Here is a 24,537-nt window from a genome sequence, read left to right on the forward strand (position 1 = left end):
GCCAAATGTAACGAGGCGGGACTGAACCAACGAGCGAAGGGATGAGGGCCTGCGTCAAGGTAGTCCACTATGTAGCCGTCAGCGTTGGGCCTGGGGTATGAAAACAACAAAGACAACAACAACGTTGAACAACAAGAAAAACTCACTGCATTCTCTTCAGTAAGCAGGGGAAGGGGAGTAGGCAGAAATAAGTTGATGCAAACGAACGACAAGCGGCACCCCACATGTCAAGATGGAAAGATGGCAGCGCGGGAAGTGAAAGTAGATAACTACCTAACATCTGTATTACCTACCACCTACATACCACGTTACCCAGTTGTGGTCCAGTTTACTCATGTTATGTAGTACGAGTCCTTTGGCCCCATGTGATGTTGGCTTTGATGCAGCATTCTTGACTTCTAGCCGGGGTCCAGCCAGTCAAGTCCTTGGGGAAAGGGACGGAAGACTGCTGGGTCAGGGCACATAAAAATGTAAATTTCACTTGTTCGTATTGGTAACGTAATGAAGGTCGATGTTTGGACCCGCTTCCCGCAACATCGAAGAGAATGGTGGACAAGAGTTTCGCGATTCCTTGGACTGGATTTGACTATGGGCCGGCGCTGACCGGGACAAGTACACTAGGTAGAGCAGCCCGATGAGAGGCAATGGCGGGTCCAATGTTTTGATGGCCTGTGCGCGACAGGGCCGTTGCAGTGCCCGCTTGACCCAATGCGGCTAGTCAGCGGCCTGGCGCGAATGGCTCAGTCTGGCTGCCGCGACTCCGTCAGTCCGTCAGTTGAGTGGTGAGGGAGTGTCAATCAACGCCCGCTCCCACCCACCCACCCACCCACCCGTCCACCTGCCGTCCACCCCCTGGGGCCTACCTTTTCCAGAGATTACCTCGACTTTACAACCACCACCAGGCGACACCAGGTTCCAACATTCAACCTCTGATCCCGATACCTTGCCTCCGGTCCAATCCATCGCCCGCCGACTCCGCCCACAACTTCAATGCTATCGCCGTTTCAACATTGACAAGCCGGTTCCGACGCGCAACCCTGCTGCACCACCTATGATCGCCGAAATCAATACTGCGGACGAAAGAAGGCCACCCCCCGGAATTACCACTCGTTGACGTCCACCGTATTGAAACAAACATCGATAGCTTCCGTCTTGCGCTGCGCATGTGGGCATAGTCACATTCTCTCTTCACGGCGACAACACCCGCGATCACGGCGAACAACTTTTAATCTTGCGACGACCGGCGCCGCAGCCCGCCTAAAGCAACTGTAGTCCCTGTCAGAGTACAGGAAGTAGTCTTTCATTGCAGCGCATTGTCGATCCGTTCACCACCGCCGCTTTTTGCCATACCTGTCTGCCTTCCCACCGGCTTCTCACCCCATCAGACTTGGGACGACATCAACAAGTGCGCCAAGGACGAACGATCAGATAAAACCGACACGTGCTGCATCTACCCTATCACGACCTCGTCGCCGCCGCCGACTCGGGCATTTCCCTCTCTCTAAGCAAACGAAGCCAACCTAAGTCTGCCGTCGCACGGTTTCGAGAGACCATCCTCACCCGGTCTACTACTCACCTACTCCTCAACGTCAAATCAGCAACACAGGTTCCAACAGGTTTACCACAGTATTGAATCCCGAAATTAAACATGGTGACCACCGGCGACGTCTCCGGGCGCGCCGCACATTCGGCCGGTACCAAAAGGTCTAGTCATGAAACCCGCAGCCAGGCAGTCCACCCATCAACAACGAGGGTAACGAGATCATCGAGGCTGCAAACACCGCCTCCCCCGTCATCAGGAAACTCGCGCGAGGAACCACCGACGGAGATTGCCAGGAACCCACGGGCACCACCCAGAACTGAGAACCATGTGAACAGCTTGGACGTTGAAGCAGTTGATAGCGCTTTGCGCCGGGAGATTCAGCAACGCCAAACTTCACCAGGGCCAAGTTCGCATAGGAAGCGACAACGCATCAATGGAGATAGGTATGTCCTGCTGGAGGTGGTATGTTTGTTGACATTAGGATTGTATCTCTGACATCTAATCAGGTTTATTCCCACCCGGTCCGGTCAGGATTTGCAAGCCAGTTTTAGTCTTTTGCATGAAGAGGGCTCTCCGGCGACGCCTAGACAGAAAAGGCGCACACCACAGGGGGAGCTTCATTTTCAGAAAAGTAGGTATGGTCCAGTCTTATCCTGGAGTGCCTTTCTGACAATCTCGCAGCCGAGGAAGCAAACCGTACGTTCTCAACTGTGCTTCGATCAGAATTGTTTGAGAGTACTGTCCCACAGATTGCCCCCGAGTCTTTATCACCAGACCATAGGAGAGCATCGCGGGGTTATCTACATGAGGGCACAAGGTCTCAGACGCCTCCTCGGAATGGGCTCCAAGCCGCGGCAGCACCGACAACCCTTACCCCCTCTACACCTCACAAGAACCTGTTCTCGTACCTATCACCACGACATGCTAGCCTTGGCGGCCATCCAACGCCATCAAGGACGCCACAAAGTCGACATGGCATCAACCTGGACACCCGGGCAGAAATCTACAGTCTCTCACCTATAAAACATAAAAGCCAACAACTTTTACTGAGCCCGCGAAAGCAGCCGCGCGCCATCAGCAAGGTACCATTTAAGGTGTTGGACGCCCCTGAGCTGCTAGACGACTACTACTTGAATCTAGTCGACTGGGGGAGCGCCAACGTCCTGGGCGTTGGTTTAGGATCCAGCGTCTACATGTGGAATGCGCAAACAAGTAGAGTTAACAAGCTGTGCACGTTGGAGGACGACACAGTGGCCAGCGTATCTTGGATACAAAAGGGGACACACCTTGCTATTGGTACCCATAAAGGACTGGTGCAGATCTGGGATGCTGAGAAAGCAAGAAGGCTAAGAACGATGACTGGCCATACTGGCAGGGTTGGAGCATTGGCATGGAACACTCACATTCTCACGTCAGGGTCCCGGGATCGCCTAATATACCATCGTGACGTCCGAGCGCCAGATCAGTGGCTAAAAAAGCTGGTTGGTCACAAGCAGGAAGTGTGTGGTCTCAAATGGAATTGCGACGATGGCCAACTTGCCAGTGGAGGAAACGACAATAAGTTGATGGTTTGGGATAAGCTTTCCGACACACCTCTATGGAAGTATTCCGGTCACACAGCAGCCGTCAAAGCGATAGCCTGGTCACCACATCAACGCGGTCTCCTGGCTTCCGGAGGCGGTACTGCTGACAGACGCATCATCTTTCATGACACCGTTCGCGGCACGGTACTCAACGAGGTGGACACGGGCAGTCAGGTCTGTAATATTGCCTGGTCCAAGAACTCCAACGAAATCGTCTCGACGCATGGTTATAGCCAGAATCAGATAGTAGTTTGGAAGTACCCTTCCATGACGCAAGTCGCCAGCCTGACCGGTCACACTTATCGGGTGCTGTACCTTGCCATGAGCCCGGACGGCAAAACCGTGGTGACGGGTGCCGGAGATGAGACCTTGCGGTTCTGGAATCTCTTCGGCAAGAGCCCGAGGAAAAGTGTCCACGACCTTGATGGAGGTGGCAGTGGACGCTCGGGTGACTGGGGAGTCATTCGATGATGACGTGAAGGATAAGGAACCCGCAATGGGCGGGAAGGCACTTGGCCCATGGACTGAAAGAAGGCGACTGAAGATCGAGTCCGCCAGCAGAGAACAGCCGTCGAGAAAGATTGCCATGATCATACAGCGTGTATCACTCAGCTGTTTGAGCTTGATGCTCCGGCATTTTACCCTGTTCAACTTTGATGGCATCGATCTCGTAAAAGGCATCGGACCTTCTCTTGTCCTGACTATGATGTGTGCGCAATTTATACAACACGCCACTTTCTCACATTGCTCTCACCACCTAGAGCTTAACATACACTTTTGTTTTTTTTTTAATCTTCTATTTGCTCTTAAGATCTAGGGGCTCAACCCACCAGCGACTACTCTTATGTATTTTCTCTTCTTTTTCTTTCATTCTCTGATCATGTGGTATCTGAGATTAAAGCGCGTCGATTTGCTTGCCGGACCAAACAGGCGTTTGTGGTGGGTCGGAAAGACTGGAAAGGCGGGCGGGCGGGCGTGTTTAAATTGGCTAGCATGCATTGGCACGACATGGCATGGACGGATGGGATTTGAATTGTGGCTTTTTGTCGCATCGCCAATCAATCAATCTGCTTGGCTTTTGTTTTGCTTTGTTTTCGTCACTTCAAGGCTACAGCGAGGAGTAGGCGGATATGGGATATGGTGGATCTGTTGGAAGGGTTCCCAAGGCGGTTGGTCTATTGATGGGCGGGCAGACAGTCAGACGCTAACACAGTGGGGTTTAAAGAATAAGGTCCTGAGATGGACTAGACCTCTTCAAAGTTGGGATGAAAGAAAATAGGGAAAGGGAACGCTTGCATTGCATTTTGTACATAGCGAATACCACTATACCACTTTTTGACTTGGTTATAAACCGATTATTTACGACCATCTGTCACTACTTCGTTTCATCCTTGACTTGTCTCTTTCATTGTTTACGACATAAAAGACATCTCGCCACAGAACATGGTATACAGCTTAAAGGGGGATCGCTGACGGAGGACCGATGGACAAGAGTCCCACTGTGTCTCCATCACTCTCGTCACCCAAACCCTTCGAGCTTCGAGGATGGTGATGGACATGAAATATCTATGGAGCGTCGAAAATCTGTAATGCGGTGAATAAATACTTCTTGGCTATACAGAGACGAAGTGACACCTGTTTCGAATGCCTAAACACACATGTTCACTTCACAGTTGTATCACTCAAAGTCTTATTAGTTTATTTAGCAATCTTCCAACGTTCAACTGCCACTGCCAACAGTCACATTTGGGATAGCCGCCTTCACAGTATTTCCACCCCCCCTTGTATCGTTTTTCCCTCCTCGCTTCTCCCGCTGACAACAGCTCCTTCCTCTGTCATCACAATCTCTCTACTAACTACTTTCCGCTTCCTCTTCGCTTAACACCCTAGACTGACGTCGTTCCAAACCAACGAACCCTGTAAAGGCCCTCGCGTTGAAGTAAACATAGTAAAGATACCTTGATTCTTCAAATGCTACTTCAGCGAGTCATCTACCCTCCTACCATTATTTACATTCATCTCTGTCACACTTGTCATTTCCGAGAAAAAAACCTCATGTGATAAATAATACAGAGTTTATTCCAGACCGCTTCTCGAATCTCGAAGAGGGAGAGAGAATAAGACAACGTGATACTTGCGACGCTTACCAACGCAGAAATCACACACCATAATAGCAGATAGAAACTAAAACCGAACAACAAAAAGAAACCAACCTAAGAAGGGAGGAGAACAGGTGGTGGTACTTCAGTTGATCAGGGAAGGCTTCAAAAAGACAAAAAAAAAAAAAGAAGTCCCAAAAAAGAAGTCCAAAAAAACATACAACACCAGGGATTCGCTGGTCGTCACCGACCCAACTACTAGTCTGGCGATTGGTAGCTTATCTATGGGAGAGCGGACGGGATCCCGAGTTTTCTACCATCTATGGTCGTATGTGATGTTTTGTAGCCAGATAGACAACTATATGCCCTCTTGTCCATCTGTTCGGTTCGTGATCATCTCTCTATCTCTGTGTGAGTGTGTGTGGAAATAGTCTTGATGCGTGTATAGTGGCACCGATGTGTGCTTACTTGTGAATGAGTAATTTTTTTCTCTTTTCTTCTTCTTCTTCTTTTTTTTTTTCCCTTTCCCAAGAAACACACAGAACCGATGCCGTGGTAGGCACTCGCTTGGATCATCGCAAAGATAGCCTCGTGTCCGCTCAGCCAACTAGCTAGTTTCGTCCACATCATGCCTCCATACCTTTATGAGGAAGGGCACGAGGTTTTACGCTGTACCAGTACTATTGTATACATATAATCTCCATTGTCTCCAAATGCTAAATCGCATGATGTATCTTAGGCGTCTAAAAGCGTGGGTATTCCAACAAACAAGCCCACATGCCCCTTATGAGAAGTCCAATCTCATAGGAAAACGCCCTTCCAAAATCCATCCACTCTTGTCATCCTTGTGATCGCCATAAACGCCAGATTCCAACTGTGTAAACCCTCAAAACAACCAATCAGACTAGCCCTGCAGAACCAAACCGCATACCAGAAAGCCTTGAAAAATGAATTATGGCAGCTATGCCAGAAAAACTTTGAGTATCATGGCAGCAAGGGCGATGGATAGAACTACAATTAATCGGTCGATCCAGAACGTCACCTCGTCGTTACTCACCCTAACCTGCCGTGGGTGACGATGCTGCATCATAGGCTGGGGGTGGGGATTAAACTGTGAAGGCAGAGGGATCGTCCTCGTCGGCTGTGGCACACCCTGCCCTGGTTGCGCTGGAGTCGAGGAAGATGAAGTAATCCCTACCGACCTAGGCTGTGGCGTAGGTGGTAAAGGCACCGTTTGTACGAAACCTTCGGCCAGCTCTGCACTTTCAGTATCCTCCTCGTCTTGTTGCGCCCCAGATCTCGACGCCGCTGCCGCACCGCTACTGTTTTTGTCCATCTCGTCCCGCCACCCCATCTTCAAGTCGCTCGGCACCTCTACCTCGGCCTGACCTTCCCCTTGGTGTTCCTTGGCTGCCTCCTCACACTCCCAGATAATCTCCTCGTTTGTCTTCCCGCAGGCCTGACACTTCCATGCCCTCGACTCGGTCGCCATCCGCCTGCGCACGGCTTCCGTCGCGTCAAGACCGCCCAGCTGCCCCTTGGGGTCTGTCTCCATGAAGGAGCGCAGTGCGACCAGGGCGGTGCGTACTCCCCAGGCGGGCTGCCATGTCTCTTCGTGGTGGCCGCTGATGGAAAGACAAATCTCGCGGTTGGCTTCGAAGCGCCCGGAAGGTGTGACGAAGCGGAAGGATGGAGGTCGTAGCGGGTAGGCTTGTGGGAGAACGATGCGGCCGTGGTAGATGCCGTCGGCGTAAACCGAATTAGGAGGCCCGCGGAGGGTGAAGTGCCACTCGAAGAGGTCTGATTCGAGCGGAGTGGCTGTGTAATCGGGGGAGGGTGAAGCGGAGAGTTCTTGGGCTTCGCGGACTATAATGGGTTGAGCAAGTATCAGTCCTGGTGTCTAGCAGCGAAGAAGAAAGATGACGTTGATGATGATGACGATGATAATGAAAGAACTTACGGATGCGACGGATGGTGGGCGACTTGGAGTTGAACTTTGGTGTTGCCATATTGCTGGTGCTTTCGCTATTTCTTTGGTGCTTAATGATGTTCCTAAGTGACGAGATGGTCAAGTCCGGTATTTGGGTCGCCCGGAAGTTGTGCAACTGCTTCCGGCAGCGGGCAGTTCCTGGTGGTAGAAGTATCCGTGGCCAGGCGTCAAAAGGTTATCTCTGCGACTCGAGATCAGGACTGCTTTCTTGAGGATGGATTCAGCAAAACTATAATGAAGATGTCACACAAGATGCACAAGAATAGACAATACGTATTCAAAGCATTGGTGATGGAAGTTAGGTATGTGAACCTCATGTAGGCGTTAAAGAGTTGTTGTTGCGGTTTGCGACCGCGGTCACTGTAGCCAGAAAGTGGTGAAGAGCGCTGTTGCTTGGTTGGGCGGCACAGCTGTATGTGTCTATGACAGGACACCTTGCAATTACCTACCTTCGTACCTCCGCCAACGGTCAGCCTCAGCTCCAAGTTCCCCCGCATTCAGGAGCCGCCTTCCGTGATGTCCACCAGGGCCAGCTTCCTTAGACTCCGATTGGTGTTGATCGTACCATCACCTCGAGCTCTTTCCAACGTGTTCTGGATAATTATAGGAAGCAGCAGGTTTGGCCCTTCAACATAGACCATCAAACTGAAGAGAAGAAGTTCAGGAAATCGAGACGGACCTGGACTGAACTGCACCGGGCCGCTGCCGGGACCGTCATCCGGACCGCCTACTGCGCAGTACTAGCGAGCTCTCGGGCGGGGTTTCAGTGGAGCGCCGGGTAAGGGGGTACGTACCGGACGACATCATCAGCGACGCACGGAGTGTCCGTCTGCAGGCGTTTCGGCAACGGTTCGTGGAACGTACTCCTGAATATGTCTCTTCATGATCACACAACCCTTTCAAGTGTCACCGCAACATCCAGCAATGGCCTTGGCCAGCAATCTAAGCTTTGATCAGGCACTGGATCACCAAGATCATGAGACTTTGCATCATTGCCCGCGAGTCAAAAACTAGAGGAAACTCGACGCCTGCTCAGCCTGTCACTTTGATGGAAGACCCACCGCTTAATTTACAGTGGATCGCTGCAACTGCCAACTTACCCCGTTCACCCCTGACAATGGAAGTTGGACATCCAAACTCATTTCATCCGGTCGCATGATTGGCCTAGGAGCAGACAGAGTCAAAGGGCAGTTGAACAGTTGCAAACATGAAGCCCCCGAAAGCTGATACATTTGTACTTTGTAGTTGGTGAGCTGGATGCCGATCCTACCTCTACAACATGATACGTCAACGTCGTTGTCTTCATTTTTTTTTTTTGTTGAAACGTGATGATAGCCGCAGTTCGCCAACGTTCGGCACCTCGACATGAAAATGCAACAGCATCCCAACGGGCATGCATGTCACAAGGGTTCTTTTGCTTCGACTTCGAGAACCAATAGTAGCTCTTGTTCTGATTGGATGTGAGGGTTGAGGCTGATTGCGGTTGGAAGCGCCCCCCCTGCATGGCTGTTTGCCATTCCGCGAGTCCCTTGGGCCACCGATGTTTGGACTTTCGACGACATCCACCCACATCCGCCAACTTTACTTTGATCATTCCTTTTTCCGAAGCAGCCTCTTGAGCTCCCCCGTCTCCCACGTTTCCCCCCTCCATTCTGTCCACGCCACCAGAGCCTGGACACTGCAGATTCGCATCTCGATATCCCCAGACGATGGACTGGCGATAGCCTCGATTCGCGATCACGGACTCTGTTCTAGATCCCCGACCCTCGAAACGAGCTTACCTTAACGCACGACTCGACCACGGTTCATCCGGCAGTCATTCTATCCAATAGCCCGACTTTTCGGGTCCATCGTTTACTTCACAACTCAAGATCGCGACTGCCTTCTACAGAGACATGATCCTTGATGGACGCAACGCCACACACAACGTCTTCCACCTCGACCGCCCTCGATTCCCCTTCTTCCTTATCCGCTACCATGGCGCGCCGCTGGGCCAGAAAACTCGAGCGCTACTGCTGCACATGCGTCACCTACTTTCCCCTCGCCTTCGTTTACACTATGACAAGCTGGGCCGTCTATGTCGATGTCTCGCTTAGTACGACCCCATCTCGCGTCACTTGGCTAGGTAGGTTGACCCTCTCCCCGGTTGTCAACATCGTTGTTGCGCCTGCTAACCTTATGCTTCGCTTCCCCCACAGGTCACTCCTATGGCTTCATCGCCGTCGTTCTCTACCTCCTCGCCAACTGGTGCTACACATACGCTGTCTTCACTTCGCCCGGGAGCACCACCAACGAGTATGGCTACAGTACCCTCCCTACACAAGCGCCCCCTACTGCCACCTCCTTCACCGTCAAGTCCAACGGCGAATTCCGATTTTGCAAAAAGTGCCAGGCACGAAAGCCCGACCGCGCTCACCACTGCTCGACATGCCGACGCTGCGTTCTGAAAATGGACCACCACTGTCCGTGGCTTGCAACATGTGTTGGCCTGCGCAATCACAAGGCCTTTTTGCTGTTCCTCATCTATACATCACTTTTTTGCTGGGTCAGCTTTGCCGGTTCGGCATCGTGGGTGTGGGAGGAGATTATGAGCAATACCACCTACGTCGAAACCCTCATGCCAGTCAACTACATTATGCTTTCCGTCATCTCTGGAATTATCGGTATCGTCCTGTCCGCTTTTTGCGGATGGCATATATACCTGGCTTCCCGTGGACAGACCACCATTGAATGTTTAGAGAAAACGCGCTATCTGTCTCCGCTGCGCGAATCGATGCAAAGGACCTACGTCAACCAACATACGCCCGGCCAAGGTATTGCGCTGCCTAAATATGGTCAGCAACTACTGGACATCCACCAAAACACCATTCCAGGAGTCACACGACCAGAGGAAGGTGAAGAGATGCGACGGATGACGACTCCTTCGGGCTCATCCCAACGCAACGATCTTGCCGCCCAGCACAATCCTGAACTCCAGGCAGGCTCCCGCCGCTTTACATACGACGAAATGGAACATATACGCGCCCGTAAACGCTACGAAGACTACTTGGATGAGCAGGACTCGACCAAGCTGCCCCACGCTTTCGATCTCGGGACACCGCGCAACCTGCTGCATCTCTTTGGTACCAACGCCTGGCTATGGCCCTTCCCGGTATGCACCACCATCGGCGACGGTTGGAGCTGGGAGCCGAACCCGAAGTGGATCGAGGCACGCGATCGTATCGCTCGGGAGCGCGAAGAGCAACGGCAGCGGGAGCGACAAGCCGGATGGGGCCCAGCCGACGACGACGATATTACGCCTGTATATACACCTACATGGACGCCGCCCAACCAACAACAACAACCACAAGGTGGTGCGGGTCGTCACTACCTGCAGCCCTCCTCTCAGCCACAAACACAGCGCAACAGTAACTCCAGTAGCCCGTCATTCACCCCTTCACGACGCACACCCAGCAAAGCCGACCGAATCCTGGGCCGCGATCCCAACATGTACGCCGATGATGAACCAGTAATATATGGCAAACACGACGTAGCCATGAGCAGACTGAGTCCCGCAGGCCGTACTCTAGTAGTAGAAGACGACGTTGATGATGATGACGATGACGACGAGGACTACTTCCAAGATGCTGACCGCAAACAGGAGGATGCGGAGCAAAGTGCCCTGAATGTGGTAACAAACGGGCGATGGGGTCGCCCTGCCGGCGCAAGCGGAGTGGGATTGCTTGCGCATGGACGGCCTGGGGGAGCGAGGAGTCCCATTAGTCCTATAAGTCCTCCTGCTGGGGGATTTGGTGGGAGCGCGAGGAATGGGGAGGGAAGGTCGAATGATGATGGCGTGGATTGATGGAGAAGTGCCTGTGATCCCTGTTTCTTCTCTTCTTTTCTTCTTTTCACGTCCATCTCTTAATATCATCACACTACTTAGTTTTCCCGATATGGCTTTAGCGAAACGTACCATACTATAGCGCAAAGTACTTCTTGGACAAACATCAACAATATATATATGAAGTTTCAAAGCCTTTTAGGCGTGGGCGAAAGGAGCAGGATCAGGTCGGTTCACGCGGCGTTGTGGTGTTTAGAGCTAGGCTTTTAGGTTAGGTACCATGTATGTCGAGCAAGCCAAACATTTACATGGGCTTGGTATTAATATCAAGATGGGCGAATATCCTGAGCCTGAGACTCTACCATACCAAGAGTCGCTCGCTATGAGTGAAGCTCTTGTCCGTGTATTTGTTTACATGCCCCTGAGCACCGGATCTTGAAACCAAAATTCGGCACACCAGTGCGCCTGGGTTCATTGCTACCTAAGCAAACCACAAAAACCTGTAGCTATAGCCAAAACAGGGTTGAATAAAAATAACGGCCATGAAAAGAAATTAGAGTAACAACAGAAAGTCATGGTTGCGAGGCCAAACAACCAACCAAAGGTTGTGGTCACCACCGCCGCAAACCAATTTGAAAGAACTCCCAGTATGCTTGCATATCTTACAGAAGGTGGTAGTAGTTGCCTTGCGAGCTCATGTGATGCTCCAATGCACCAATATATATAAAAATAAACATAAAAGTGAGAACCTGCCCGCCCACCTGTGCCTCGTAAAGTGTTAACTTTGATCTTTCCGGTTCCCTTGGTGTATTCGTGATAAACCCCCATGCCATGCTTTCCGTTGCCTTTTTTCCTCTCTCCCCCATGTAATACCTTTTTTCTTTGCTCGTGGCAAAGTGCGATGCATCCTTGATATGCTCCGAAGAAATTAACATGAGTTCCTCCCATCCAGGATATATGTCTGTCCCATGGATTCTCCCAGCCTCCTCGCCACCGCCGGACAAAGGAAATTGATTCAGCGGCGCGAAGAGGTGCAAAATAGAAAACGATATCACTTTTCTCTTTCCCTGCTTTCTTTAAGCTAGCCCAGCCTTCTGATCCCTTTCTCTAAAGTTTGCCTCGCGCGATAAAGACCTCAAAAGCAGCCCTCTCGGTGTTGACGTTGCCGTAATCCAAACAGAAACCCGCTGCCAAACAAGAGTTAATGCATTGTGATGAAAAGAAAGCAGAGACTTGATACACCAACCGTTCAGTCCTAAATGCAACCCTAATGATAGAAGAGACTCTGCCCGCCCGAACGACAAGGAAGAAATGACAACATCCTCACAAGAGAATCGGATCGAAACACTCAGCGCTAGATCTGGGAATGTTTGGAAATTGGGGGTATAGGTATATGTGCTAGATCACAAACAATGAGACAGTTGGAGAATGGAGCAGAAACATGCGGCTTCCCACACAAGATAAAACAGCTCGTGCAGTGCTCCGAGATAGTAAATGATACATGGTCGCTCGAGATGATCGAATACATCCGTAATAGACAATGGAAGGAAAAATGGTGATATTGATACAGTACCGAAACGAACCGCATGAAACAACTCAGGTCCGGCCACTATCCATGCTGGATTTGGGGCTAATGCCGGACTGATTAAAAATGTTCTTGATCCTGCTAACACTGTTCCTTGGAACTTCACTGGAGTAGGTAACCATGATATCGGTAGGCTGGCTCTTGGTGATTTTGCAGAAGAGGGTCGAGAATAGGTAGTTATACCCGTTGTGATCAAGCAGCGGTATCGTGCGGTAACCTTGCTTGAGGCCGCCAAGCTTAGCTGTGAAAGTCGCCAGGGGAGGGCTGCGGTCGTTGTATCCTTTGTTGTCGCCAAGCTTCACGCTCCAGCGCACAAAGATGAGATCAGGGTACTTGGTGGTAACAATGAACTCATAAGAGTTATTGCCTTTGAAAACGGGGTTGAAGCCATTGTCTTTGACGATGTCGGTGCGATATTTCAGCTGCGTCTCCTGAGCTGGTGCATTTGTGGCACCATCTTGCTTATTCCTCTTGTCATCGGCCAGGAAAATCTCGACTTCGACGTAGGGATCAAGCGTCCGCCCCTTGGGAAGATTCAATGGCCTCATCAACTGCTGCGCAGAGATGACCTCGATCTTGAACGAGATCTTCTTCCGTGGTCTTTTACCCGATAGCTGCCCGGCAGCATCCGTCGGGACGACTTGAATCTGACGTCCCTCGAGGGGTTTAAGAACATAACCGGACAGGTCGGTGCCACTATCAAACATAGCCTGATTCAGCTGCATCCCCAGATCGAATGTTTGCCAGTTCAGTGCTGCCATTTGAACCCCGCGCTTCCAATAGAGGAGCGGGTCAAAGTTGCTAGAAGATATCCGACCTCCGTTCGGATACACACGCATGAGATAGCGCATGTTATGACGGTACAAAGCACGCTTTGCCTCACCCGGCTGGCTTCTCTCAGCAAAGGTCTTTTCTTTGAAGGAGAAGATGTGGTTGAACTTTTTCGCATCGGGGCTGTCGAACCCATCAAAGTGAACGCCCATGCAATAAACGCCCAGTTCACCGAGGATAGGGTTGATTTTGCTCATCACCTTCTTCCCCGAATCCTTTTCAGCATCGCTCTCGTATTCGCTGGGGCTGTTGCTAGGCCCTCCGTGGGAATGAACCTCGCCTTCCGTGATGGTGTTAATCTGCCGTGTCGCTCGCAACATCGGACTTGGACTCAACGAGGGGCTTCCAGGAACAGCGACGGATGTGTTATCCATGGGAGATGGTAAAGGTGACGGCCTCTGATAAGGTGAGGGTAGGCTGTTGCCGCGCCGCCGACCAGGTCGCTCAGTCTTCAGCGACTCCTCAGATGGTGCGTTAGGTACTGGCTGAGACTTTTTGACCTTGATGAGGATGCGCTCAATCAAGTCAGACGGTGAGGGAAGTCGATCCGAGGATGGATCGAGGGGTGCCCGGACAAGCTTGTCGCCAAATATGTCAATCATAATCTTTGCCATGTTGGCCTGAGTCGCAGCGTTACAGCGGACCTCCAGCGATATCCAGAGAGGGAAGCGAGACTTGACAAAGGCATACTTGTTGATGGTTTTGATCACCTCTTCAAACTTGATCCTTGTGGTCCAGGTATGGCCGTGTGACACATAAGGCTCGTCATTCGGGCCGTCCCAGCAGTCGACTTCAACGCATCTGCAACCACGCTCAAGTGCCGAAATATAGCCTTCGACACTGGAGATTCCACGGACTTGGCGACCAAGAAGATATGTATTATGTGAGCTTGAGATATAATACTCATTCATTGGTCGGTCGAGAACATATTCGGATGGCTCCTGGATGAGCAAACTGTTGAAATGCGAAGTGAGAAATCCAGTGAAGCCAGCCTCAGATATGGTCAATGACTCGTCCCCGCTGATGGTCTGCTCGGCATCTTTGGACCTGCGTCTACGCGCGAACTGAGAGAAGATATTGTTCCAATGCGTAGAATCTTCCTCCACGTCTTCGCATTGAATCTCCTTCAAGAAGTGTATGAATTCTTGCCTCGTCATCCCTGCTTTAGGGTTGGTAGTATGATTCTTGAAGACGTGGCTGATCTCAGACCTCGCCTTCAATAGCCGCACGAACTCTTTAAACTCGTTGAAGTTCAAACTGGAGGGGGAAGTGGGATCACAGACCCCGTTGGAGGTAGCCTTGGCAGCTTTAGCAGCGTTAAAGTTGTCGCGAATTTCTGTTGGCGATAGGTGCATGTGAAGAGAGCGACAGATTCTCTCAATGTCGGGAAGTTCAATGGTCTCGCCTTCAGCCGGAATGACCCTATCTGCGTACTTCTTTCTCATTTGTCGTTGCCAGAACTCGTGGACGGCCTTTTCGTTGGAGGCCATCAGGTTTGTCGTGAAATCCTGGCGATACTGAAGTATAGCGTCGAGTGTCGTGGTCCAATTGCGGAAGTCAGTGGAATTCAGGGCAATGAGATGCAATACCTTGGTTCCTGACTTTTCTGGGACTGTATACAGGATCGAGAAAAACCTGGGCTCTTCAGATTCTTCAACCCCGGCGTCAAGACGGTACTGTCGAATGTCCTCGGCTGTCCTTACTTCCTTGATGTCATCGATGAACACAGACTTTCTCCCTGTTCGACTCTTGTCCCACCATATCTTGGAAGTGTCTGGATCAAGGGTAAGGGTGATTCTCTTTTCCTTTTTCTTCTTGCTGATTTTCTTCAACATGACACCTTGGCGTAAAGCAACCGGAATCTCGGGTCCAATGCTCAGGGGAATTTGAGCGTCTCGCAACCCGTCCAACGGACCGGCGTCATCTATAGCACACTCATCATCTGATTCCAGCAAGTGACCTCTGTAGTTGTGTTCCCCGAGTGGGAAGGTGTTGCTCCCACGGCGCAAAGACGCCACCATCGGGTCAGCATCCCGATTGACAATGTTCATTGATGCTCTTCGTGTAAGTATGTCGCGCGCTTTGTTCACTGTGTTTGAAGCACGACGGACCAGACTACCCGCAAAGCTACTTTTGGACAGAGCCTCGCCCATAGCATTCTGTTGCCTGGGGATCTTCTCGCCGATTTTCTCTCCATTCCTTTTTAGCGAGTTGCTGCTTTTCTTCGATGACAAGGGGGCCGGGGCCAGTGGCTCGGGGAGGTTAAGAGGCGTAACTGGTTCCTCCATTCCCTTAATCGTAGAAGCGTAAGAGTCCATCCCCTTTGTCGTAGAAGATACGAAAGTCGCAGGGGAACCCTGAAGGGAGCTGCTTTCTGTGAATATGGCGCCGGCTGTGTCTGGTGTCAAGGCCGGAGAGGGCTGTTGTGACGTGGGTGAGGCAGACGACGTGCTTATGGCGGACAGCGGAGATACATTGGTGAAAGCCTGGGGCTGTAGCGTGAGAGTTGTCTGAACCTGAGCAGGACGTGCCCGCCGCGATGGTGAGGTATTTGAGGCCATGGTTCGGGATATGGCCTGGGGCAAAGTCGAAGGGGAGTTTTGAGAAACCAAGAGAGCCTCTGTAGTTGAAGACATGATGTTGGGTAAAAGGGAGAGATCCCCTAGGGGCAAAGCCGTTGCAAACAAGCTTGAACGAACAAAGTGATGGACCAAGTCTTTTCCTGATGGGTTGTGCCACGACCAAGGAGAAAAAAAAAAAAAAAAACCGGGATTATGTGTGATGAGAAGTCTTTCGTCGCATCTTCCAGGCGTTGTCAGAATAAGCTGGGTCCCCTATGGTGGTAAAGGAAGAGTGCGGGGAAAGATATATAGATGTCGAAGGGTCTGGCAAGGCGTGGATTCCAGGAGGGGACGTCTTGTAGCAGGTATAGCGAATGGTTGTGGACGATGACCGAGTCCCACTCTGGCGTTTTCTCTCTTGCTCTCACGCACAAGTCAGCAAGTGAGGAAGCAAAGGTAATGAGGCGTACGGGGGTTGAGCAGCAGGTCGAGCTAAGTAGCCTGTAAGGCAGGTAAGTAGCTAGATACCAGGCAGGTTGCAAGTATGGCGGTTGTACTGGTACGGGTTGGACCCAGGTATTGTACACGGGAGACCTCGAAGCATGCAGTGGCAGGTGTAGGATTTTGCGAGGAAGGGGCGGGTAAGGTATGGGCCGCCGCCGCCGTTTTGTGACGGTCTGTGAACCCACGGCAGAATGATGAGGTGGCAGCCGTATGCAAGCTGCTCCTATTTGGGAACCGTCCAGGATTGGAGAGTAAGGGGAGGGGGCAGCTCGGTGATCCACCCTGACGGCCAAGAGACGTTGGATACGTTGGATACGTTGGGTGGAAGCCGCTCGGTCCAGTGAGTACGGGTACTTGGACTGCTGGGTTCGAATTGGCCCGTCGGATGCTGTAGCTAATAACGGCGTTGTGTGGTATGAAGCGCTGCAGTATGATCCCTTGGTTTCCTGTTGAGGCGGGCTCCCGTTTTGCTACCTCAACCTCGGACCTTCCTTGCTTGATGGCTTGCCCAGAGCCTAATTTACGCGAACCGGCGTTTGCGCTTCTGGGTACGTAGCAGGTATCCGCGCTGCGCTTCGTGGTTGAGCCGCCCAGACCCTGATGTCGTCTTCCTTCTTTGGGTAGTGGTGAGCTTGGAGAATGGGCAAGCAGCTTGAAGGGCCAGGGATGCGCCCACTAGCAGCGGTATACACCACGTAGTTAGTAGCAGGAGGAAGAGGCAGAATCAAGCTGGAAAAGTGGTGAGAGCCTCGAGGAAGCCGGCGGGAGATAGTAGAGTGACAGGTCGGCGGTGACGGGGCTGTTAACGGCGGCAATGATAGGGTAGCCAGGTGATGGTGGAGCAGCGTCGAGTTTCTCGTTTTCAGAGAGAGGAACAGAAAGTGGATAAATCCATTGATGACTGGCACTGATGAGGCGGGTTCTGTTGCAGTGGACCTTCGAGATGACTGAGCTGGATGCTGGACGGAGAGCTAGAGCTGGGAGAGGTGTCGAGAGAGCCGCGCAAGAGTCAGCCAGGATTGTACGGTGTGTGGCCGCCGGTACAAGTGATTAGGATGAGAAAGAGGTGGATGGGCGTCGTAAAGTACCACGTAGCGTATAGATAGATATGTGGATATGGACGTATTGTGTATGGTTCGGGATAACAAGCGACGGTATCAAAAAAGGTGCATGTATTGCTTGGGGCGCAATGTAGTGTGTCGAGGTACAGTAGTATTGCAAGTCGGTAGTGGTCGGGTGTAACTGCCCTTGCCCTGCCCCTACCCTGGGGGTTCCGTTATGGTCTGAAATGCAACTGAAGAGATCAAAAAGTGGAAAACCCGATGGAAGCAGAATTTCAAAGTTGGAGTCGCAGGTGGGTTCAGTGTCGGTGCAGTAATCGACGGCATTGAGCAGCTGAAATGAAATTTTCACGTACTGTGCCCGCCGTGTATCGAATTCGAAGGTGAGTGGCCCGAGTCGAGGTGATGTCGTAAAGGTGAGGTTTCGTCGAGCAAACCTTATTGGCGTCGTAGTGGTTGCGGTGCAGGCGGGAGCGAGGGTGGCCGAAATACGATCGGTGCTTCTTTTGTTCAGAATGCTTGCTTTGTGTTGCTTCTGTCCGCCGCAGTGGTCCTAATCCTGGGAGCTTGGGGCAGAAGGGGGCCGCCTACTACTATCCATACTGGACATCCACATCGGTGGAGACTCGGAACTAATGAGGGTGGGTAGTACCTAGGAAGGTGCGCCCCCAGATTACAAGTGTCAGACTGCGGTGCACAGTGCCACCGCAAGAGTGAACAGTGAAAATTACAGAAATGCAAAAGCATAACGGAGAAATACTTACCAGGACACCATACAGAAAATATTACAGGGAATTGGCGCTCTGTATTAGCGTAAGCTGTATGTTCCATCCTACCACCCACCGCATCTTCTCACTTGTAACGAAAATGTTTTATAGATGATACAACTTAAGGCTTACTAGCCAATCCAGTTGGCATATTGCTGCATATGCAGCTAAGAGCAAGCTCAAAACGCCCGCACAAGGTGTGGCCTTCTTCCCCGATTGAGGAGTTCCGTTACAAGTGAGAAGATGCGGTAACCTACAGTGGTGCGTACCAGTCCAGTGGTTGCATGTCAAAGCGTGGAGGTTCCGCGGACCTTGGCAGCGGAGGCAAATGACGGAGCAAGGGATTCCCACGAACCTATTGCACGCGAGCGCTATGCCAAAACCCGCACGAGTTTGGACGGAATACGGCAGCTGTGGGCAGCAATCTTTGCAGCAAAGAAAATTCTGAAAGCACGCCCAGAGCTCCCTCTTCCAATTGCGACGAATGCCCAGGCGTGCCAGGCTCATTGTGCCTACCTAGCGCATCCGTATATCCGAAATACTGTAGCGTCGAGCTTCTACCTTCCCTTCTCCTTTCCATCATTCCTTCCCCTTTCTTTCATATTCACTACTTGGCCCCTCCCGCCTTCCTACTCCCAATGTCTGTCTGACTGCAGTGGATGTCCACGTCGTGTGGCCGAGAGTTAGGCTGGGAGCTATCCGTCTCATACCTGAGCGTATGGGGGTGAATTGGGCTACAACGGTAGCCTCATTACCTTCCATGGCACCCCCTCACTGGATGACAGGGCCGTCGCGGATGATCTACACTACATAGTACATTGGTTTAGGTTCATCAGGGACTCGTGGGGAAGACTGGTAAGACTAGCATCTCTCCAAATCCATCGGAACATTTCACAGTCGAAGCCGATCAGATGAGCTGTCCCGGGTCGTCCAAGTCTTTCCCTGTCCCTGTCGCCAGGGCTACCGCAAATTTGGATGAACGCTGATAGGCGACCTATGAACGGGGCCAGGTACGTACCGCTGTTTTTTTCCTTCAGCTCGCTTCAGTGCAGTGAGGTCAGACGTGCGCCGTCAGGCACTGCTTGTAACGATCGTTCAGGAGCCCCCTTTTGGTGTTTAGTGTATGATGGACAGCAACTGGGATGGGAGAAAATCCCCCTAAACGGTGCCACATTGACCCTTATCGACGAATCACGTCTGATTGGGACTTGGTTCCTTGACTTCTGTCTGTCGCCCTAACCACAGACTGTCTTTCAAATTATAGACTACACGTGCCTAGCAAAGGGTGTGAAATTATCTCACACACGAGGCCCCCCGCAATGTGCCAAGGTACGTACTCAGGCTTCAAAGACATTAGATCCAAATGAGGTGGGTGCAGGCACGACTGTGATTGATGATAGGCTGGTTGGTGAGTGACAGTCGCGAAATTCATCGAATTGACATAAAGCTGCCGCAACCAATCGGGTACCGAATTGGAAACAAGACGAGGACCAAACGGTAACCTAGAGTCCTTGTCCGTAATATATCTCCTGGTGCCGGCCATGCGGTCCCGGGCCGTCGACTTCGATGACTGTCATCACCCGGCGCCTTGTTCAGCTCGAGCCTGATGGGGTTCAAACGCTGGGTAGAAGAAAGATCGAGACGGCTCTGCAAGATATGAATCAGGGCATCCAACGAGATGGTTCTTTGTTCTCCGCCCTTACTCCGAACTGACGGCCCTGGTACGTACGTCTGATTCTCGGACAAGCCAGGTATGTAAGTGAAGTACTCCGTCATACTGAACGCAAAGAAAGGTAATTTGTTCCATCCTGATGGCAGATCATACCGTATGTTCATGATCCGTCTCCTCTTCCCCATTGACACTCTGAGACACTCAAGTTGACCCCACGCCGGATGCCTTCAAGTTCCTCTTCCTATGCAGATCGCTGCTGCCACTTATGGACAGAGGAGAGGGGTCAAGGCTCCAGGGATGACCTGATGTTTACCTACCCCAAATGACCGAAGCCTAAGGTATCAAGATCAACTGAGGGAAGAATCAGCAATTCTGAAACATGAGTCTTGGCAGGCGGGAAATCACCATTGAAACGGTTTTGTTGAAAGAGACGGCGTGATCTCACTGTCACTACCCATTATTAGATTGGCTGTCGCAGTTACCTAGCCCTTTAAGTTTTTCACCCCCCACACTTAGTTGCAAGGAGGATTTTGGCTAATGATCGTCAGATCTCTCGTGCATTTCGACACTCGTGTTATCAAATCGTCACCTCGCGCACAAACAGATCAATATCGCTGGGTATCAAGAGAGTTGCCCTACGGGACCTGTGTTCCTTCCATTCACCTACACTAAACTACCTTCGGTTACCAAAGCACGAATCCTGTCGCTCATTTGAGGAAGCTGAGCCGAGCCGACTTCATTCTCAGAATCAACAATTCCCAACCGTATCGAATTTCCATGCGGCACGGACGGGGGTCTGTCTTGTCTATACCTCGTGACAGACAAGAATTTCTCAGCGCTCTTCCGTTACCCACATGGTGATCCAAGTATATGGGTTTTCAGGGAGCCACAGCCCCTGTTGACCGTTGTACGATTGAACAAACCCGCAAGCCACTCACTGATGAGCCGCCGTAGTCATGGAAGAAATTGAAGCGAGAGAAGGCTCCTCGGGCTATCGCGCGTTTCGATTGGAGGTAGTATGGTACCCGGGATGTGATGCAGCAGGATCTTCAACAGCACGTTTCACGGGTGAGGACCAATCATCTGGAGCTCACCCATGTGGTTGTAGCCGCGGCATTCCCAGAAGTTGACAAACAGGGAACTACAGCGCCATCTCCCTCTCTCCCCGTCTTCGATGCCGGGCACCCGGTCGCGAGGCCCTTGTCAATAACATGCGGCTGAGCAGTCCTGAATGTCTTCATGCCAATGGGGGGTTTTGACGCAAGGTATGTAAAGGATGCTGGTATAGTTTGGCCAAGTCGCCGAAACGGAAAACGGACAAGGTAGCCTCCAACGCGACTCGCTCCTCGCCGAGTCTTGGTTTTGATATTCTCACATCCGTCAAATACCTTCATCCGTTGTCTCAGATTGAGTGACGAGGGCCAGCGAAACATTCCCTCGCGGAGCCAAATTCACATCAGCAAGCAGCCGACAGCGCTTCTTTCGGATACGACCAACTTTGGCAGCACTAATTAGCTGAGCAGCACGCCAACGGCAGGTTTCGACCGAAGTTGCTGCCTCCTAGCATAGAAGTCAAGGCAGCTGCTGCTTGCTTCCTGTAGTAACTCTTTATCTTCACACCGATGGATTTAATTCCCGGATTCCCGGGTACGTACATACACGATGCAAGGGCTGACGGTGGCCCATTGGTACCCGATAGCTTCATACATACAGACCATTTCCGACTCACCGACATTTTGCTACAGCAGCCTCTGGCTTTTGTGTTTAGCGCCAGAATGTTGGTTTATGAGGCCATGACTGAACGCCGAAGTTTAGGTGAGCACCACGAACCCAATTTTCCAGCAAATAACCAGTACGAGACGCAGCACTTGTTCGTTACGGGAGCGTGCCATGAGTGCTAACTATTCCGCACTTCCATTTATCTTCAGATGCCAAGAAGTATGCTGCGACTCGTGTGAACTTTACGCCGCAAATATGATAAGCATGTCTCGCAACTTTCGACGCTTTCAAGCCTTGAATCCAAATGATAATAACTACGTATGACGGATAGTCCCGATGATCAGTGCCTGGGTTCTGAGCGGCCACCGTTTGATGCCAGGTCAGAGGTGTCAAGCACGGCGCTTGACAAAGTCAGCCGCCCCCGGCCGACCGGCCGGCATGTCGACACCCCCTGCTATCGGACCACGATCCGTGGCGCCGCACTCACTGGGCTGTCGTCGGTTGCCCCTCGCTCCGGGTCCGCGACAAGACCGACTCGGATACCAGACACCGCAATTGACCGAAATAACCCTACTACTGCTTGTTTTCTTTCATGTCGGATTCATCCTCCCCAAACACAATCTAGCGGATCGGGGAAAGCACCTGCATGCCGGAGCGCCAATGTGGCAGACGTGGCTGGCAAGCTTAGCGTACCACTCAACAATTGGCGTAGACTGGCAAGTTCCAGCATGCGGATGACTTGCAGCGGATGGCAAGACAGTACAGGCCTCTAAACTTCAATACCGTAGAGACTCGCGAGATTAGCAACCGTCAATCTCCTCTTTTGAGCGGCGGGCAGGGCCGAACGCGGCGCTCCGTAAAGCCATCATATGCTAGCAGATGTGTCTGTCCACATTCAGTTAGTGAACACTCGAAGACATTGCCCACCACTCCAACTTGCGTGCGTTTCGATAATGCATAGAATCGGGCTTGCCCTGTAAAGTATATGCTCTGCCCGGCGCCCAAAGAGGGAATTGACGGTTGCCAATCTCGCAAGTATCTACGGTAGCCCTAGAAAGTGCAGTAGCCGGTGAAAAACGACACGAATGAAAACGAGAAACAAACAAAAAAGAAAGAGAGAAAAGAAGGCGGTATCTTCTTGCTAGTACAGTCGGGTCCCCTGTTCAAGCAACCCCCAGTACGAGCAACCCCCCCTGTTGTAGCAACCCCTATAGCGAAATCTGGCATTTTTTGCCTAGTAAGCGCAACCGGACAACTAGCAACCCCGGAGAGACAGATTTGCTGTTAATTTGTATGGTGAATCGGAAAAACGGGGTCCGCAATAAGGGAAAATTGGCTTGGCATGCCAGTTTTGGTGCATTTTTTTAGGCGGCCTGGAAGGAAAATGGTCTGTGCACGACACCACTTCCAGCAAACCCCCCTGTCAGAACAACCCCTTTAGCCAAATTTTTGGGGTTGCTGGAACAGGGGACCCGACTGTAGGTAAGTATCTGCACAATTCGGCGGTCACTGTGCGTCACACACTTCCAGTTGGGCTTCCGCACGGTGGTGGAGCGTTGAATGCCTTCGAATCCCAACAAGACCGCTGATTCAACGACCACGCGCGTTTCAAGTCGGCCGATCTCCTGTACGAAAACCCCTTCACAAGAGGAGTAAAAACAAGGCGTTGACAACAAACTGGGTTACCTGCTATGCCTCTGTCATCCAGAAACGGCCATGCTAGTTAGACAGTACATTGCATGGTAATATACGAATTACTGTTTCGTCTAGTACCTAGAAGCTGGCTGTGGAATTTCTACAAATGATATATCAGTTTGGTTTTTGTCAAAAACGCGTAAACCCCTAAACGTCGAGTTCCCCACTCGTTGCGTCATTGTTAGAAAAGGTGATCAATATTCTATTGATACCCCTGATCTAGATCTCCTGATTGTCGGATACTCCTTGTCCGGCCAATAATGCTTGGTATTGTTACGCTTGGATCTGGCGATGGAAGCTTCGTCTTCGAACCAGCCATACCAGACCGCCGGGCCTTCACTTACACTTTGGCGATGCAGACAGGTTCTATCAAGACGGCGGAAAGACAAGAAGCACAATCCAAACATGGTTATGATCTCTCCACCATGTGGAAGTCTGTTGTAGATGCTTCGGTGGTTGCATTGTAGTGATCCCACGTTAGTCCGTTTTTAGATACACAGTGTCCTTCTTTGACAAGGCGAAATTACACCTGCCCAAACATGTAATCAGCTTCTGTCTTCGAGCCTTGTCTACCTACGGATTATCTCATAGCACCCCATTTTTAGGTGCGATGGCGAGACCGTGTGCACTACTTCGATTAATACTGGTTCTACTAAGATTCCACATTCCCTTGATCTTCGGTTCCTTAACTGCTACCGCGCTCTATATTCGGCATCCGTGTAAGAACAAGTATCATATCTCCTATGCTCGGTCTAGCTCTCTCAACTTTGTCTACCGTCACTTACATCCCACATCTGAGAGCAACTGTCCCCCAACCCACTACACTAGAGTATGTAACAAGAACATTGTGGGAAGGAGACGGGCTATCCCGTCGTTACAGGTGGGGTTTTATGGATCCGCCATGTGACTCTGCCGTTGCGAATGTAGTAGTATCACCTCGAGACTGTGCGAGTTTTCAGACGAACAGAAGACACCTTACTAGGTGCCTACCAGAAATGGATTGCTTTTGCGACTCATCATGTCCATCACTGTACGTCAATAGTATTCCTTCCGATAGAAAAGCCCCCCCCCCCCCCCCCCAAAAAAAAAAGGGGAAAAAAAAAA

General features: G+C 51.3%; 5 protein-coding genes across 5 annotated transcripts; 2 read left to right on the forward strand and 3 right to left on the reverse strand.

The window, feature by feature from the left end:
• Positions 1 to 1,648: 1,648 nt before the first annotated feature.
• Positions 1,649 to 3,597, forward strand: NEUTE1DRAFT_119929 (uncharacterized protein; the record flags this gene model as incomplete). Its single annotated transcript, XM_009849707.1, has 3 exons — positions 1,649 to 1,986; positions 2,050 to 2,174; positions 2,225 to 3,597. 3 exons carry the CDS (start codon positions 1,649 to 1,651, stop codon positions 3,595 to 3,597), a joined length of 1,836 nt encoding a protein of 611 aa, XP_009848009.1.
• Positions 3,598 to 6,157: 2,560 nt separating this feature from the next.
• Positions 6,158 to 7,234, reverse strand: NEUTE1DRAFT_144164 (uncharacterized protein; the record flags this gene model as incomplete). The annotated part of the gene is made up of 2 exons (XM_009849708.1): positions 6,158 to 7,091; positions 7,186 to 7,234. 2 exons carry the CDS (start codon positions 7,232 to 7,234, stop codon positions 6,187 to 6,189), a joined length of 954 nt encoding a protein of 317 aa, XP_009848010.1.
• A 1,945-nt stretch (positions 7,235 to 9,179) lies between these two features.
• NEUTE1DRAFT_76302 (Palmitoyltransferase PFA3) lies at positions 9,180 to 11,059 on the forward strand (the record flags this gene model as incomplete). The annotated part of the gene is made up of 2 exons (XM_009849709.1): positions 9,180 to 9,340; positions 9,414 to 11,059. The coding sequence occupies 2 exons, from the start codon at positions 9,193 to 9,195 to the stop codon at positions 11,057 to 11,059; spliced, it is 1,794 nt and encodes a 597-aa protein (XP_009848011.1).
• A 1,575-nt stretch (positions 11,060 to 12,634) lies between these two features.
• On the reverse strand, positions 12,635 to 16,090 carry NEUTE1DRAFT_127609 (uncharacterized protein; the record flags this gene model as incomplete). The annotated part of the gene is made up of 1 exon (XM_009849710.1): positions 12,635 to 16,090. One exon carries the CDS (start codon positions 16,088 to 16,090, stop codon positions 12,635 to 12,637), a length of 3,456 nt encoding a protein of 1,151 aa, XP_009848012.1.
• A 5,008-nt stretch (positions 16,091 to 21,098) lies between these two features.
• On the reverse strand, positions 21,099 to 21,558 carry NEUTE1DRAFT_34410 (uncharacterized protein; the record flags this gene model as incomplete). The annotated part of the gene is made up of 2 exons (XM_009848753.1): positions 21,099 to 21,298; positions 21,408 to 21,558. Coding segments are annotated over 2 exons (351 nt in total), but the record flags the coding sequence as incomplete, so codon positions are not given.
• Positions 21,559 to 24,537: the final 2,979 nt, after the last annotated feature.

This window comes from Neurospora tetrasperma (genome assembly GCF_000213175.1).
Source record: "Neurospora tetrasperma FGSC 2508 unplaced genomic scaffold NEUTE1scaffold_1, whole genome shotgun sequence".
Classification (NCBI taxonomy): domain Eukaryota; kingdom Fungi; phylum Ascomycota; class Sordariomycetes; order Sordariales; family Sordariaceae; genus Neurospora; species Neurospora tetrasperma.